Below are 15,786 nucleotides of genomic sequence, written 5' to 3'. Positions count from 1 at the left end.
ACACTTACTGTAAAGTGTTTCAAGGAAATGATACAGGTGAATTCTGCACTGCAACCTTTCGTTTTTCATTCGGCAGGGTAAAGGTTAATAATAATAATAATAAATTTTATTTATAATGCACTTTATATTAAACAAAATCTCAAAGTGCTACAGAATTTAAAAACAAAAACAAAACAATCAACAACAATAAATAAATAAAACCGAAAAATAAAATAAAATAAATTAAACAAGTAGCAAGTCAATTAAAAGTCAATTAAAAGCTCTGCTAAAAAGGTGGGTTTTAAGACCACGCTTAAAAGTATCTATAGTCTGTGGAGTCCGCAGGTGGTCAGGGAGAGCATTCCACAGACTGGGGGCTGAAGAGCAGAAGGCCCGATCCCCCATAGTACGGAGATTGGCTGTGGGAGTTTTGAGGCGATACAGCGAAACAGAGCGGAGGTTACGAGTGGCTGTTTGTGTGGTGAGGAGTTCCTTGAGATAGGAGGGAGCATCACCATGGATGCACTGGTGGGTAAGGAGAGAGATCTTGTACTCGATCCTGAACGACACAGGAAGCCAGTGGAGTGATTTTAGAATGGGGGTGATATGGTCGTATTTGCGCACCCTCATGAGGATCCTAGCAGCGCTGTTCTGAATACACTGCAGCCTCTGGAGATTTTTGCTAGGGATGCCAATAAGGAGCGCATTGCAGTAGTCCAGCCTGGAGGAGATAAAGGCATGGACAAGCTTCTCCGCATCAGCCAGCGATAGAATGGGACGAAGTTTGGCAATGTTTCTGAGGTGGAAGAAGGAGGTCTTACACAGGTGTTTGATGTGCGCTTCAAAAGTAAGCTGTGATTCCATTCTGACCCCCAGATTCGTGACTGAAGTGGAAAGAGGAATGACCTGATCAGAGAAAGCAATGCTGGTGATAACGGACTTCTGGACCTGAAGTGGAGTGCCGACTAGGATAGCTTCAGTTTTGGAGCTGTTTAGCTGCAGAAAGTTTTGCTTCATCCACGCCTTTATCTCATCCAGGCAAGTGATCAAAGTGGATGGTGTGAGGTCAGCAGAGGGAGATGAACTTGTCCTAAAGTAAAGTTGAGTGTCATCAGCATAGCAGTGAAAAGAAATCCCATGCCGGTTGATGAGACGGCCAAGGGGGAGCATGTAGAGTATGAACAGGGTGGGTCCGAGCACAGAGCCTTGAGGGACACCGCAGGTGACATTGTGTGACAGGGATGTAGCTTCTCCTAACGCAACACATTCAGTTCTCCCAGTGAGATAAGAAGAAAACCAGTTGTGGACCGAGTCAGAGAGACCAATGGTGGAATGTAAACGGTGAAGGAGGATGTTATGGTCAACTGTATCGAAAGCTGCAGTTAAGTCCAGGAGGATGAGAAGGGATGGGGAACCAGCATCTGCCGCCATCAAAAGATCGTTTGTGACCCTGACCAAAGCTGTTTCTGTGCTGTGTCCTGAGCGGAAACCAGACTGAAATTTCTCATAAAGATGGTTATGCTCCAAATGGACCTGAAGCTGTGCAGCAACAACTTTTTCCAGCACCTTAGAGAGGTATGGGAGGTTGGAGATGGGCCTGTAGTTGTCATTAACATCTGGGTCTAAAGTAGGTTTTTTCAGAAGTGGTCTGATGATAGCAGTTTTAAGAGATGAAGGAACATGGCCAGCCTGGAGGGAATTATTAATAATCTTGGTAATGAATGGACTAGGTTAGCTTGTTCCAAATGTACAGCAGTGCATTTGCATGCGTTTGGGCTGGGATCAGATGCTTGTCATATAAATATGCAGAAACTGCATGTCTAAAGACTAAAGGTGTGTCTGAAATAGCTTACTAATTCACTATTAGTACATGCATGTACTAATTACCTTATGCTTGTTACCATGGTAACCAAGTGTGAAGTGAGCTAAAAATATGAATAATACCATTAATAACATTCATATATATTAAGTTGGATTGTCATGCTTCATTCGTGTTAGAGATCATCTGCCTTGGCCTTTTGGCCAATTGTTCTAGCTCCATGGAAATGATCCTAGCCTCCCCCTTCCCCAGAACCACCTGCTTAAATCTGCTAAGGGTTTCCCTTCTTCCCTTGCAGCAGCTCGTATCATATTCCTGTGATTTATGTGCATGTTTCGGCAGCAGCATAACAGATCTAGTCCTCCAACACAAAGCATATATAATATCCATTCTTATCAATAAAATGTTTAATTCTATTCCGAGAGTTGTCATGTTTGAAATTGTAATATATTCATCTTAAGACTGAGATCATACTAAATACAAATTAACTTACCCCAACTAGTATCAAGAGCACATTATTGACCTTTTGGGTGCTCTAAATCCAATGAAATGATCAGTTTTAGTTATTCACAGAGTGCACCACAAGAGGGCACCGACGCCCTACTGTCTAGAGTCAAAGATACGATCCACTAGTATATATTTTGTTGACTTGTGTACTTGTATTATCAGTGGGCAAAAAAAAAAAACAAAAACCTTTTGCATTATCCCAAATGTTTCCAAGAATGTTTTAATCCAGAGATTAATAAGCTATTTTAAACAGGACACAGACTGTGCCTGTGTATCGCCTATCAGTGACATCACTCTGTTACCATCGGTTTCTGGTTTTATTTTGTGGAAACCATGGAAACAGCAAAGACAGTTTAATATATTATATTTTATTAGACTGATGAGCAACTGTTTGGATACATTCATCGACAGAAAATGAATTGTTGTATAGCTCAACACAGTTAGTCTTATTGTTTAAATCTTGTTTTCTTGATTGCACCAAGTTTTACCATGCCTAATATTCATCTAGTTTACTGCAGTGTGCAACAAGTGTCTCATAGTATACTATCTGCTGAGCGAATGCACAGAGAAGTATTATTACATAACTTTCATCTCACTCAAGTGTATGTAATATGATAAAACAGCACTGCCACCACACATACACGAGTGGAAGAAGAGGAAGCGCTCCTCTGTGGCAGAATTAAAGCTACACTGTGTAACTTTTTTTGTTTATTCTTAGCTAAAAACACTTAGTTTTTTCAAAAATATATGTGCTCATTAATGTATATTTACTTTCAAGTAATAAATTATTCTTGTTAGTTTATAATATGCCATTGAAAATACATACGGGTGAGGGGTTCGAATGCCGGTCGCCATGTTGACCCTCCATCTTGAAAGTACATTAGCCAAAGAGGGACATACCCATAAATTCAAGCTTCGCCTTTCGCGTTTTAACACTCGATGGCACTGTGTCGAATGTGAAGAGGGGGATTGCCATGTTAATCTTGGACTAAATCGGCCACCGTAGGAGTTAAAACAAAATCAGAATTGAGAGGAACAGAAACGAATATTCACTGGATGGTCATAAACCTTTACACCGCTAGATGAGGGAAAATATCACACAGTGTAGCTTTAAAGCTCCACGAAATCAAGACTTCATAAGCCTTTGATTTGAATAAACCTCTATATCCATTTCAAATTGTCATTTCGAAAATGCCCACAGCCCAGCAACAAAAAAATACAAATGTCCTGACAAAGTATTTAAATAATTTAAAAAAATATTACAATCATTTTTTTCTACAAATATGTGAAATCTTCATGTATGGAAAGCACATCAGTTTCAGCAGCCGGATGGGCAAATATAATTTACCAACTGTTGCTCTTTTTTGCCTTTCCCTACTTACAATTGTCACATTAAATGACATTTGTAAACCAAAGCACTAGGGTTTACATGAAGACATTCAGGTTTGGAGATGTTTTCGAAAATCTTAAATGTTAGATTTTTTCAGATTTTTTCTTTGTTGGAGGTAGAAAACAACAAACTTGTTTCCTGCTCATGATGCTTATGAAAAGCATACTTTTGTAGCTGGCTCAGGACAGTAAATTATTAAAATAGTTGTTATAGGCGCTCTTGCTTTGATACATGGAAAAAAGTTGCATCAGCAAATCTGATAACAGATACGCATGGGATTTAAGCACCTGTTGATCACCAAATGAAAGAGTTTTGCCATGTGATTGCATTATAAAGGGGGCTAGGGTCTAAAAACATGCACACAACACCTGACACAAGCAAGGTAAGCCATCTTTTCCCCCACTACAGAACACCTTTAGATGCATTTTGATATGTGTATGAATGATATGAATTAGACCTTCTCTATGATCTGTTCCTTCAGACAGCCATGGCAGTCTTTTATGATCTTCGTCTGGTGTCTCTGGCTGTGCTGATGCTGGCGTCTCAGCTGGACTTTGCCAGCGCTGCTGTTCGAGTTTCTGGTTTACATGCCAGAGACCTCACCGGTGATGCTGCTGGAAACAAACCCGATCCATATGTCAAGGTCTGGTGTGGCTCTACTTTTGGGGGACAGACAGAATTTATCAAGGATACTGCTCATCCTACATGGTCTTCTGAATTCAACTTCCCAAATTGCAAAGCAAATGAAAACCTGAAGCTGGAGGTGTGGGACAAAGACCTGAATTATGATGATAAATTGGGCACATGTTCCAGACAGGTGCAATATGGATCTTTCGATGTTGTTTGTTATCTGAACAAAGGAACCCTGTTTTACAAGTGTGAAGTGAAATAAACCTGTTCTAAATCTGCAGTCTGTAAAGAGATGTGCATCATATGCCTGATAATAAATGTATCTGCTCACTTAGTAGGCTGCATTAACTTTTTTATTAAAATGTTGTTGTTGTTTTTGCTAACAAAGTGCATTCACAATACAAAAGGCCACTACAAATAAAGCCATAAATCAAATAAAACTAGATTCATCATGTGAATTAAGCAGAGGCAACTTGAGACTTCATTAGGGGTAAGTTTATTCAGAATCACCTCTCATTCTCAAATGTTTTTGCCATATTAGCTTTGCTTCTTTTCCTGCTCACAGATTTATTTCACATTTGCAGCTAGTGATAGATCCCCCCATTAAATTGCAATCACACTTTATACTTGTTCAACATTATATACTTGTTGTACATTTAACGCAAAAAAACACAATACTTGCTTTCAAAAAGAAAAAGTGTGAGGATGTAGACTTGATGTGATATTCGGCCAGAATCGTTTGTACCTGAGCCTGGAAAACAGTGATCGTTTCTAGCTCCTTTTCCTTCTGGAAGATTTCCATCTTCATCTCATCAATCTTCTGCTGTTTGTCTGCCAGCGCCTTTTCAGCCGTAGCAAACCTGGTTTGGAGGTCCGCGTACTCTTCCTGTGATACGCTACCCTGATCGCACAATAAGGTAAGAAAGATGAATCATCAAAACACTCAGAATACAAAATGAACTGCCTTAAAGGGTTAGTTCACCCAAAAATGAAAAATAGATGTTTATCTGCTTACCCCCAGTGCATCCAACATGTAGGTGTGTCTGTTTCTTCAGTAGAACACAAATGAAGATTTTTAACTCCAATCGTTGCTGTGTGCCAGTCATATAAAGGTGTGATAAGTAATAATTCTATGAGAAGAAAACAAACAAACAAAAAAAACATGCTTAGACAACATGCACAAAAACCCTGCTGCTCCTGACGACACATTGATGTCTTAAGACACGAACCGATCGGTTTCTGTGAGAAACCGAACAGTATTTATGTTATTTTTTTACCTCATATCCCCTTGAATCCTCAGTTGTGGCTGTACAGATCGATTGAATGAGGAATCTACATGGTATATGTCTATGATCGCATCAGCTTGACCTCACCTAACGGAAGTTACAGCCGATGGGAAAACTTTATGAGACTCGTCGGGATATGAGGTAAAAAAACAGAAACCGATCAGTTCATGTCTTAAAGGATTAGTTCACCCAAAAATGAAAATGATTTCATTAATTACTCACCCTCATGTCGTTGGACATCCGTAACACCTTCGTTCATCTTCGGATCACAAATGAAGATATTTTTGTTGAAAGCTGATGGCTGAGAAAGGTTTCAGAAAGGCCTCCATTGGCATTCAGTACATTCCCACTGACCCACTCACAGACCCATAAAGGCACTAAAGACGTCGATACAAAGCCCATCTCACTACAGTGGCTGTACAATCATTTTACAATGCGACGAGAATAGTTATTGTGCACAAAAAAAATAATTAATTTATCCGCCAAGTTATTGTCTTCCGTGTAGGTCTCAGACGTGAACTCACGCGATAGCGGCGCTCCTCTTCCGGGTCATGTATTCAAACGGTGGAGCTGCGTCATATTCTCGCGCATGCGTCGGTAACTTGGTGGATAAAGTCGTTATTTTGATTTTTGTGTGCACAATAACTATTTTCGTCGCATTGTAAAATGATTGTACAGCCACTGTAGTGAGATGGGCTTTGTATCGACGTCTTTAGTGCCTTTATGGGTCTGTGAGTGGGTCAGTGGGAATGTACTGAATGCCAATGGAGGCCTCTCTGAAACCTTTCTCAGCCATCAGCTTTCAACAAAAATATCTTCATTTGTGATCCGAAGATGAACGAAGGTCTTACGGGTGTCCAACGACATGAGGATGAGTAATTAATGAAATAATTTACATTTTTGGGTGAACTAACCCTTTAACAAATTAATGTGTCGTCAGGAGCAGCAGGAGAGCTCTCATATTGTTACCTATTCACACCATTATATGACTGGCACACAGCAACAGTTGGAGTTAAAAAATCTTCATTTGTGTTCTACTGAAGAAACAGACACACCTACATGTTGGATAGATGCAGATAAACATCTCATTTTCATTTATGGGTGAACTAACCCTTTAAAGCTAACTGTATTTAAATAAAAATATGCCGCTGCAGTAACTTGCCCCAATCTAACATATTAACCAATACTTATCAAACAGGATAAAGATGTACTAATTGTGCTTCACACACTCTGTGTCCTGTCCCTGAGCAAGTCTGTCGTCTACATCTGTGATGTTGGACTTTGAGTTGGACCAGTTCCATATCAATTTTTGCCTTGTGCTTTCAGAAAATGTCCACAACTCAGCAACAGAAAAAGACAAATGCCCTGACAAAATAAATGAAATCAACATTTTTTTTCTAAAGGAAAGGACATCAGTTTCAGCAGCCAGGCAAAAATATAAGTTACCAGCTGTTGCTCTTGTTTGCCTTTCACTACCACCACACTGTAAAAAAAAAAAAAAAACTTGAACTTGAAAACTTGAACTTTTGCAGTACAATTGACTTGGATGTTTAAGTTATTTCAACTTAAATTATGTTAAACTGACTTTAAAATGAGTTACATCTTGTATAACTAGTAAAAAAAGTTTTTAGCATTTTTTTTCGCATTTCGTAACTTATTTTGATGAGTTAAAACAATGTAAAAACATTGTCATAACTTATTGAACATAGATTTTTTTTACAGTGTACAATTTTTACAATTGTATAAATAATCAATGAGCATTCGCAGATAACATTAAATTGGATGTCTGCTAAATTATTAAATGTAAATGTATGTGGATGTAGAAAAAAACTAACTTGTTTCCTGCTCATGATGCTTATGAACATCTGCTTTTGAATTATTAAAATAGATTTATACACTCTTGCTGACTTTGCCAACTTGTTACATGGAAAAAAGTTGCATCAGCAAATCTGATAACAGATACGCATGGGATTTAAGCACCTGTTGATCACCAAATGAAAGAGTTTTGCCATGTGATTGCATTATAAAGGGGGCTAGGGTCTAAAAACATGCACACAACACCTGACACAAGCAAGGTAAGCCATCTTTTCCCCCACTACAGAACACCTTTAGATGCATTTTGATATGAATGATATGAATTAGACCTTCTCTATAATCTTTTCCTTCAGACAGCCATGGCAGTCTTTTATGATCTTCGTCTGGTGTCTCTGGCTGTGCTCATGCTGGCGTCTCAGCTGGACTTTGCCAGCGCTGCTGTTCGAGTTTTTGGCTTACATGCCAAGGGCCTCAATGGTGATACTATTGGAAAACCCGATCCATTCGTCAAGGTCTGGTGTGGCTCTACTTTTGGGGGACAGACAACACATGTCAATAGTAATGCTAATCCTACATGGTCTGAAGAATTCAACTTTTTCAACTGCAACAGTGGTGAAACCCTGAAGCTGGAGTTGTGGGACAGAGACCTGAATTTTGATGATAAATTGGGCACATGTTCCAGGTCGGTGCAAAATGGCTCTTTCACCATTCCTTGCTATCTGAACAAAGGAACCCTGTTTTACAGTTATGAAGCGAAATAAACCTGTTCTAAATCTGCAGTTTGTAAAGCTACTGTGAGACTGATAATAAAGTTGAACAGTATGCTATTCACTGCTCACTCTGTGTGTGTTTTGCAGTGTTTGTGTTCTCAAATGTTTGTGCCATATTATCTTTGCTTCTTTTCCTGCTCACATATTTATTTCCATTTGCAGCAAGTGAAATCCCTCAGCTACAGTAAATGCATCCCTCAATTATAAGCCAACTACGTCTCTGTTCTTGCTTCGAACAAGCAAAAAAGCAGATGACATGTGGATTATTAAGATTTATGAAGCTGAATGTCAATCAAAAAACACCATACAAAAGTGTCAGTATTGATATATAATACTATTTAAAATATTCTGAATCCACTGCATTTGTATACGTCACAAAAAAACTGCGCCTTCTTGAATCGAATCGCGGCGATGTCATGAATGGATCGCTCGAGTCGAATCTTTGAATGATTCACTTCACTATACGATTCAAATGGCAGCGGTTAAAAGCTATCAAGAGATGAAGCTTAACGACTTTAATCGCGGTTTGTTCATTACATAAAGCTATCATATATCTCAATAACGATGTGAATATAGTGGAAAAGTATATAACAATCACTTTTATGATATTTTTTTTGTTGTCTTTTTTAGCCTGATGTAGGCTGCAGGACCCATGCAGCAGGCTAGCCTATTCTTTTACTTTAATTATAACAAGTTCGACCTTTAAAAATGTCCTCGTCTTTCATTGAAAGTTAACTATATGGATTTTGACATGAAGGTGAGTAAAAAACGAGCAAAATTATCTCTTTTAGATGAACTAAGTTAGTCCTTTAATATTTATGTCAAGGTTGACATTATGCAACGTGCTGCAGGGCATTTTAAGAGCACGATAAGAGCACGAGTGACGAAGACAATTTTTATGAACTTCAGAAAGGTCTTTATTAGATTTAGGCAGGTATTAACAGACAGACACATTCAAAGTAACCCAAAATTTTACTAACATACTTATCAAACAGGATAAAGTGCTTTAACAGTTAGATCCAACAAATACAATTAAGAAAAAACAGTTGATCTCTATCTGTATATTGTTGGGCATTCAAAGTATGAAAATATAATTATTCCCCAACTAAATGAGACTTCAAGTCTTTCAAATAAATGAAACTAAGGAGCATGTAAATTTATCTCAAACAAAATTATTTTAGCAGTTAATTATATAGTTCATTCACACCAGATTAATAGATTTAATTTGTATGTAATATATGCCACACTTACTGCCTACATAATATACCTTTTCTTGAATTGTCCTAATGCAGCTTAAATGCAAGTTTCTGTTATATAAGGTGTACTTAGTTGAAATTCAACAAGCTACACATTAAGCGCTCATTCTCACCCTCGACCAACATCAAACCATCCACACTGATAATGTACTGTATATTTAGGATGCAGGGGTTATAGACCTGTGTTTTTAAAGCATTATGTTTCAGGGTGCTTGAAGGTAAAGCTATTAAACCACTCATTCACATATATGGGGGATCTGGTGTGTTATAAGGCAACAGGCTCAGATGATGCAATCCATGATGTGGATCTGCAGAGAGTCCAGGTCAGGTAGGACTTCCCCACATTTTGGACAAGCATGTTCTGGAATATTTTGCTGCTGCCAATCACCTGGAGATGTGGGGCCTTGTGGATTGGTCCCACGTGGCACATGTCTCCTTTGCATCTCGCTCATGGAATGCCTGAAGCATGAAAACATTTCTGTTTCAGTTTGCACAGAGGTCACATGTGAGTGGGTAAGTGTTTGAAGTCCATGACGTACCTGCCAAGTGATTCCATCTCCTCCTGAAGCTGGCTGTTCTGTTTCTTCACGTACTCCAGCTGAGTGGCCAAACGCTCTTTCTCCTCGTGAATCTTCTCACGAGCTGCTCGTTCTGCATAGAAGTCTGAGGAATATATCTCTGCCTGTAGGTGTACACACACAAAAAAAACACAATAATTACTTTGTTTTTTTAAAGTGTGAGGATGTAGACTTGATGTGATATTCGGCCAGAATCGTTTGTACCTGAGCCTGGAAAACAGTGATCGTTTCTAGCTCCTTTTCCTTCTGGAAGATTTCCATCTTCATCTCATCAATCTTCAGCTGTTTGTCTGCCAGCGCCTTTTCAGCCGTAGCAAACCTGGTTTGGAGGTCCGCGTACTCTTCCTGTGATACGCTACCCTGATCGCACAATAAGGTAAGAAAGACGAATCATCAAAACACTCAGAATGCAAAATGAACTTAAAGCTAACTACTTAAATAAAAATATTTAGCTGCAAGCAAAGTCACGTTATACCAAAAATGATGAGAATATTGGTAGTTAACAGAACATAAAAAAATGGCATCTGGCCAAATGCAAGAATAAATGTAAGGCTGAAGTTTCTTAAGTAAATGGAGCTGGTACTACCCTAGGCAAAAGTCTCAACTGACTTCATTTTATACCTCTTTCTTTTTCTTTTCCTCTTGAAGCTCATTGTAGTCTTCAAACAGCTTGGTGTAGGCATCTTTCAGCTGGTTTAGGTTGTTCCTGGCCATTAAAGAGTAAAGAAGACGTGAGTATTATGACACCTGCAATCGACTTGGGGCTGTTTACCCTGTGCAAAAAGTTTCTGTAGGCATCCGATGGAGAGAACAGGCTACACTCACTTCTCATCCTGAGTTTTCTTCTGTTCCAGTTTAATAGCAGCCTGGAGACTTTCCATCTGAACCTTCAGACTGTCGTTCTCAGCCTGGGTCTTCTGTTTGTCTCCGAGCTGAGTCCTTAAGGTGCCAAGATCCTGCTCCAAATCTTTACACCTGGAGAGAGAGCAAGAGATTGGAGAGCAGATCTTGTAGCTTAAAAGTTATTAGGAAAAAATGTGCACCCAAAAACTATTTCTGATCATTTGTGCTCTATGATTCTAGGTTAAATTAAATAAAGATAAGCACAATCCTCTTGAGCCATCATGTTGTTAGCACACTCTTTGGGTGCTTCGGGTCATTGTCTTGTTTTCAGCATCATTACTCCACTCTTCAGTGTCACATCATCCTTCAGAAATCAAATCTTATTATTATTATCAGTGTTGAAAACAATTGTGCTGCTTAATATTTTCGTGGTATTTTTTTTCAGAATTATTTGATGAATAGAAAGTTTGATGACCAGCATTTATTTGCATTTATTAAATGTATTAAAGCATTTATTAAATAATAACATTATTAATATCTTCACTGTCACTTTTGATAAATTTAATGCATCATTGATTAATAAAAGGTCTTAATTTCTCTCTTTTTTTATCTTACTAACAATGTTTGGATGGTATTATTGTTTCCACAAACAGTTCAACACTGATCATAATAATAACAATAATAACACTGAAATAATAATGATGCTAAAAATTCCCCATTACAGGAATAAGTTGATTTAAAAAAATTAAAATAGAAAACAATTATTTTAAATTGTAATATTTTACAATATTAGTTTTTTTTTTTAACTGTATTTTTGATTCAATAAATGCAGCCTTGGTGAGCATAAGACACTTCTTTGAAAAATATTTAAATGTGTGTGTGTATGCATGCATGTATATACACATGTGTACGTACATATGCGTGTATGTATTTTTTTTTTTTTATAAAATGTGTTTTATTTTTTACAAAAATGCATATACGGTTGTTGTTTCTGACCTGTCCTGCAGGTTTCTTTTCATGTCCTCAGCATCGTCTAGTTTGACCTGAGCTTGTTTCAATTCATTACAGAGCTTCAACAACTGATCCTCCAGATTCTTCACCTCAGCGCTTGACTGACAAAAACAGACACACAAACTGTGTTGCTTCCTCAAATGAAATGTTGCCACACACTAAACAACATTCTTTTAATTTCACATTTTATACAAGACTTTCCTCAAAGACAACAGGCACATGAAAAAAAGAAATCTACACGGATTGCTATCAAAGCCTGATTAACCTACATTGATTTCCGTTGTACAAGGGAGAGACGTCTGTGCGCTGCTGTCAGTGTGTTCCAGTCTCTTCTCTAACTCTGCAATTCTGCAAGAAGAACACACATATGCAAATAGAATCAAAGACACTGAAACACCTTAAGTTCTGTTGCTGAGAGGGAAATAATGGTCTACCTCCCGCGTGCCTCCTGAAGAGTTTTCTGCAGTCTCTCCTTCTCATCAGTCTCTGCTCTGAGGGAGTGAAGCAGCTGCCTCACCGTCTGCTCCTCTGACTCAGCCTTTGGCCTGTGTGTATGCACATACATGTGCTTGGTTATCAAAATGAGGACCTTATATAGGCTTCTATTGTGTTTATGTAATGACTCCAGACTAACCATGACCCACCCTCTTACTTTAAAAGGTTAGTTCATCCAAAAACGAAAATTCTGTCATTAATTACTCACCCTCATTTATCTGAGAGCTCTCTGTCCATCCATTGACAGCCTATGCAACTACCACTTTCAACCCCCAGAAAGGTAGTAAAGATATCATTAAAGTAATCCATGTGACTCATGTGGTTAAGACAAGAGGGCGAATAACTAAATGACAGAATTTACATTTTTGGGCAACTCTAAATCAGGGGTCTCCAAACTCAGTCCTGGAGGGTCACTGTCCAGCAGAGTTTATCTCCAGCCCCAAATAAACACACCTGAACCAGCTATTCAGTGTCTTACAAGGCCCTATTCAGACACTGATTAGCTGGTTCAGGTGTGTTTATTTGGGGCTGGAGATAAACTCTGCTGGACAGTGACCCTCCAGGACTGAGTTTGGATTAAAATATCCTGATAACTTACTCACCCCCTTCTCATCCAAGATGTTCATGGCTTTCTTTAGTCGAAAAGAAACTCAATTTGTTGTGTTTTTTTTAGGAAAACATTTCAGGATTTTTCTCCATATAGTGGACTTCACCGGGGTCAATAAGTTCAAGGTCCAAATCGCAGTCTGAATGCAGCTTTAAAGAGCTCTACACGATCCCAGCTGAGAAATAAGGGTCTTATCTAGCTAAATTATTGGTCATTTTCTAAAAATGTATATACTTTTTGACCACAATTGCTTGTCTTGCACTGCTCTGGAACACGCTACACATTCGTAATCACTTTGAAAAGGTCACACGTGATGTAGGTGGAAATCGGTTGCCATTGAAGTCCACTGTATTTCGACTGAAGATAGAACAACATGAACATCTTGGATCAAATGAGGGCAAGTGATTTATAAGAATTTAAATTCTGAAGTGAACTAATCCTTTAACCTTTAAAGAAATGTGTACATGTTTTAAAAAGTTTGTTTTATTTATGAATCAGTTCTCCAATTTAAGATGTAATGTCCCCAAAAGAGTTTTTAATCGCAGTGCTTACATGCAGAAAGCAGATGGGTCATTTAGAGCAGTGGGGAAATCTCTGGTCATTAAATCATCTTCCTGTGCAAGAAAGTACAAAGAGTGACAAATTGAGCAACATGCGGTCCCTTCATTGTGTTTGTGTGTGTGTGTGTGCATACTTACAGCTATTCTAATCTCAATGAAGGAGTCCCTAGGTGAACCTTGTCCCGCTTTGAGCTGGAGTTCAGAGTTCAGTGCTACCAGATCATTCTTCTCAGCCTGAAGACGACCAATCTGACCCCTCAGTGCCTCCAGTTCAGTGTGTAAACACTACGGGAGAGATTTAACTTTAGTCTATAATTCATTACATACTTCTGGGTGGTGTGGGTTTTCCCCCCACCGAGTCTAGCTCACCTCGGCTCCACTTTTTTCCAGGTCTTCCACTGTTTTCTTCAATATCTCGTTTTCTGCATCCATCGTGTTGAGTCTGGTTTTGGCCTCTTCTAAACGTTGCTCCAGGAAGTCTCTGTCCTTCTTTTGATTCTCCTTCCATGCCGACAGACCTTCAAATCTCTCCTTCATGGACAGGTTGGTCTGTTTCAGAGCCTCTATTGATACACATAATGACACTGGATTGTTGTGCATGATGGGGTGTGTTTATGTATTGCGAGTATGACTGAAACCCTTTTGCACCCTTGAATGGCACTTCGAGAAGCTGACGCGATTTGTAGGAGTTTTCCAAACTAAACTAAATTGCTTCACGAAGGGCCATTCCACAAACCCGTTAGCGAAGGGAACATGCAATGGTCACTTCAATAAAGTCATTTTAATCACTTATGGTCATGTTCTGCCCTTCGGAGTGAGCAGGGCATAGGGATGCTCACTTTTGATTGGAATTTGTCTCCTGTTCCTGGAGGCACATCAACACTCTTCCTAATCAAACATACCTGATTCAACTCATTAGATCCAGATGACTCAGAGAAGAGAAACATTGCTTAATGTTGGTGTGCTTCCAGGAAGAGGCTCGGGAAACACTGGTTTAAATATCTCACCCTTCAGTTCTCTGTTCTCTTTGATCAGGGTGTTCATTTGCTGGAGTGTCTCCTCTAAACTGCCCACATTCCCCGGGCCGGAACCGCGTGGGTGACCGATGTCCCCGTTCATCATCGATGAACCAGATGCCATGTTTTTAGGGTCTGTTGAGCAAGAGAGTGTGCCGTGTTATGAAATACCACAACATGACTCTGGCTTACACTCAAATATCCAATCATAAGCACAGAATGAAAAGTGAAACTTAGGCTGACCTGAAAAATATTCTAGGCAAATATATGCTTTAGAGCTATAAAACTATTAAAAAAATATATATTAATGTAATAAGTAAAAAGTGTAATACATTTCATATGCACCAAACTGTATATTTTATAATCTCAACTATTCGATGAACAGTTGAGGTTCTCGAGTTGAACTCAGATTCGGTCACAACATTTCACTGGTTTGGAGGATTGTCAGCGAGTTAATGTTGTCGAGGATGACAGTCATTTCTATTAACATCTCATTGTGTTACCTTGTGAAAACACACATTATGTATGATTGGTAAACAGTGTTTTAATTTGGTTTCCTCACAGGACTGGACGCTAATCTAAATGCTGACCGACCCACAAGACACCCAAGAGTGTAATCCCGAGAAAGCGAAAGTTAACGTGGAGGACATTTGCAGTAGAAATGAACTAACGCTTGTTTATCTCCGCCATATGTTACACAAGTGCGCAACATATTAATATACTATTTTAAGATATCAAATGTTAAATAACTTGTTATATTTAAGAGCATTGCGATACTCACCAAGCGTTCACTTCTTTTGCACACCAACTTGTTTTGAGAAATGCTGCGTTTCCTGATGCAGACGTCAGAGAAGAGCGATGAGCGCACAGATCTGTGATCAGCGGGATCGGCGTGTACACTGTAAGCCTTATACAGGCCAGTGTCTATCCACTGTCATAAGGCTCTACTCTGAAACGCTGCTTCCATTCACTGCACTGAACCAGCTGACGGTGATGTCACGATGCGCCCGGGATTTCCCTGCGCCTGCCCTGCTGAGGTCGCTCCATATGACGCTGTGACGCACTCCGAACTGGGGCAAACGGAGGGGCTTTTCGACACCCTTATTATGATTCTAGTAAGAGTCATATTTTCCTATTTGCACGATAAGAAATGTCGTAGGCGAAGATACAGCCTGGCTCTTTTATTCCATATACTGCAGGTTGTTTATGGGTCTGGCATAAAAT

At 39.1% G+C, this 15,786-nt stretch overlaps 3 protein-coding genes across 3 annotated transcripts; 2 read left to right on the top strand and 1 right to left on the bottom strand.

Annotated features, from left to right (window-relative positions):
• The first annotated feature begins 4,031 nt into the window (after positions 1-4,031).
• Positions 4,032-4,659, top strand: LOC137049765 (perforin-1-like). Its single transcript, XM_067428412.1, has 2 exons — positions 4,032-4,077; positions 4,177-4,659. Exons 1-2 carry the CDS (start codon positions 4,051-4,053, stop codon positions 4,585-4,587), a joined length of 438 nt encoding a protein of 145 aa, XP_067284513.1. The 5' UTR covers positions 4,032-4,050; the 3' UTR covers positions 4,588-4,659.
• A 2,981-nt stretch (positions 4,660-7,640) lies between these two features.
• On the top strand, positions 7,641-8,299 carry LOC137049736 (perforin-1-like). The gene is made up of 2 exons (XM_067428360.1): positions 7,641-7,686; positions 7,780-8,299. The coding sequence occupies exons 1-2, from the start codon at positions 7,660-7,662 to the stop codon at positions 8,185-8,187; spliced, it is 435 nt and encodes a 144-aa protein (XP_067284461.1). The 5' UTR covers positions 7,641-7,659; the 3' UTR covers positions 8,188-8,299.
• Positions 8,300-9,095: 796 nt separating this feature from the next.
• Positions 9,096-15,489, bottom strand: optn (optineurin). Its single transcript, XM_067428070.1, has 13 exons — positions 15,344-15,489; positions 14,554-14,697; positions 13,916-14,109; positions 13,685-13,831; positions 13,539-13,600; positions 12,319-12,429; positions 12,154-12,232; positions 11,870-11,985; positions 10,856-11,005; positions 10,652-10,736; positions 10,235-10,390; positions 9,992-10,134; positions 9,096-9,911 (listed from the first exon to the last, which is right to left on the bottom strand). Exons 2-13 carry the CDS (start codon positions 14,684-14,686, stop codon positions 9,734-9,736), a joined length of 1,554 nt encoding a protein of 517 aa, XP_067284171.1. The 5' UTR covers positions 14,687-14,697; positions 15,344-15,489; the 3' UTR covers positions 9,096-9,733.
• Between the last annotated feature and the right edge of the window lie 297 nt (positions 15,490-15,786).

This window comes from Pseudorasbora parva, chromosome 20 (assembly GCF_024679245.1).
Source record: "Pseudorasbora parva isolate DD20220531a chromosome 20, ASM2467924v1, whole genome shotgun sequence".
In the NCBI taxonomy this organism is placed as follows: domain Eukaryota; kingdom Metazoa; phylum Chordata; class Actinopteri; order Cypriniformes; family Gobionidae; genus Pseudorasbora; species Pseudorasbora parva.
The sequence above is the reverse complement of the archived record's forward strand: the minus strand, read 5'-3'. Positions and strand labels throughout refer to the sequence as shown.

Bases quoted from the DNA above. Each gene is read 5' to 3' on its own strand.
- optn (XM_067428070.1), bottom strand. From the start codon at position 14,686: ATGGCATCTGGTTCATCGATGATGAACGGGGACATCGGTCACCCACGC. The intron at 13,601-13,684 runs GTAAGTATGCAC...TTTCTTGCACAG, and splicing joins TCATTGAGATTAGAATAGCT to GAAGATGATTTAATGACCAG. The intron at 10,135-10,234 runs GTACAAACGATT...GTACACCTACAG, and splicing joins TCACTGTTTTCCAGGCTCAG to GCAGAGATATATTCCTCAGA.
- LOC137049736 (XM_067428360.1), top strand. From the start codon at position 7,660: ATGCACACAACACCTGACACAAGCAAG. The intron at 7,687-7,779 runs GTAAGCCATCTT...CTTTTCCTTCAG, and splicing joins CAACACCTGACACAAGCAAG to ACAGCCATGGCAGTCTTTTA.
- LOC137049765 (XM_067428412.1), top strand. From the start codon at position 4,051: ATGCACACAACACCTGACACAAGCAAG. The intron at 4,078-4,176 runs GTAAGCCATCTT...CTGTTCCTTCAG, and splicing joins CAACACCTGACACAAGCAAG to ACAGCCATGGCAGTCTTTTA.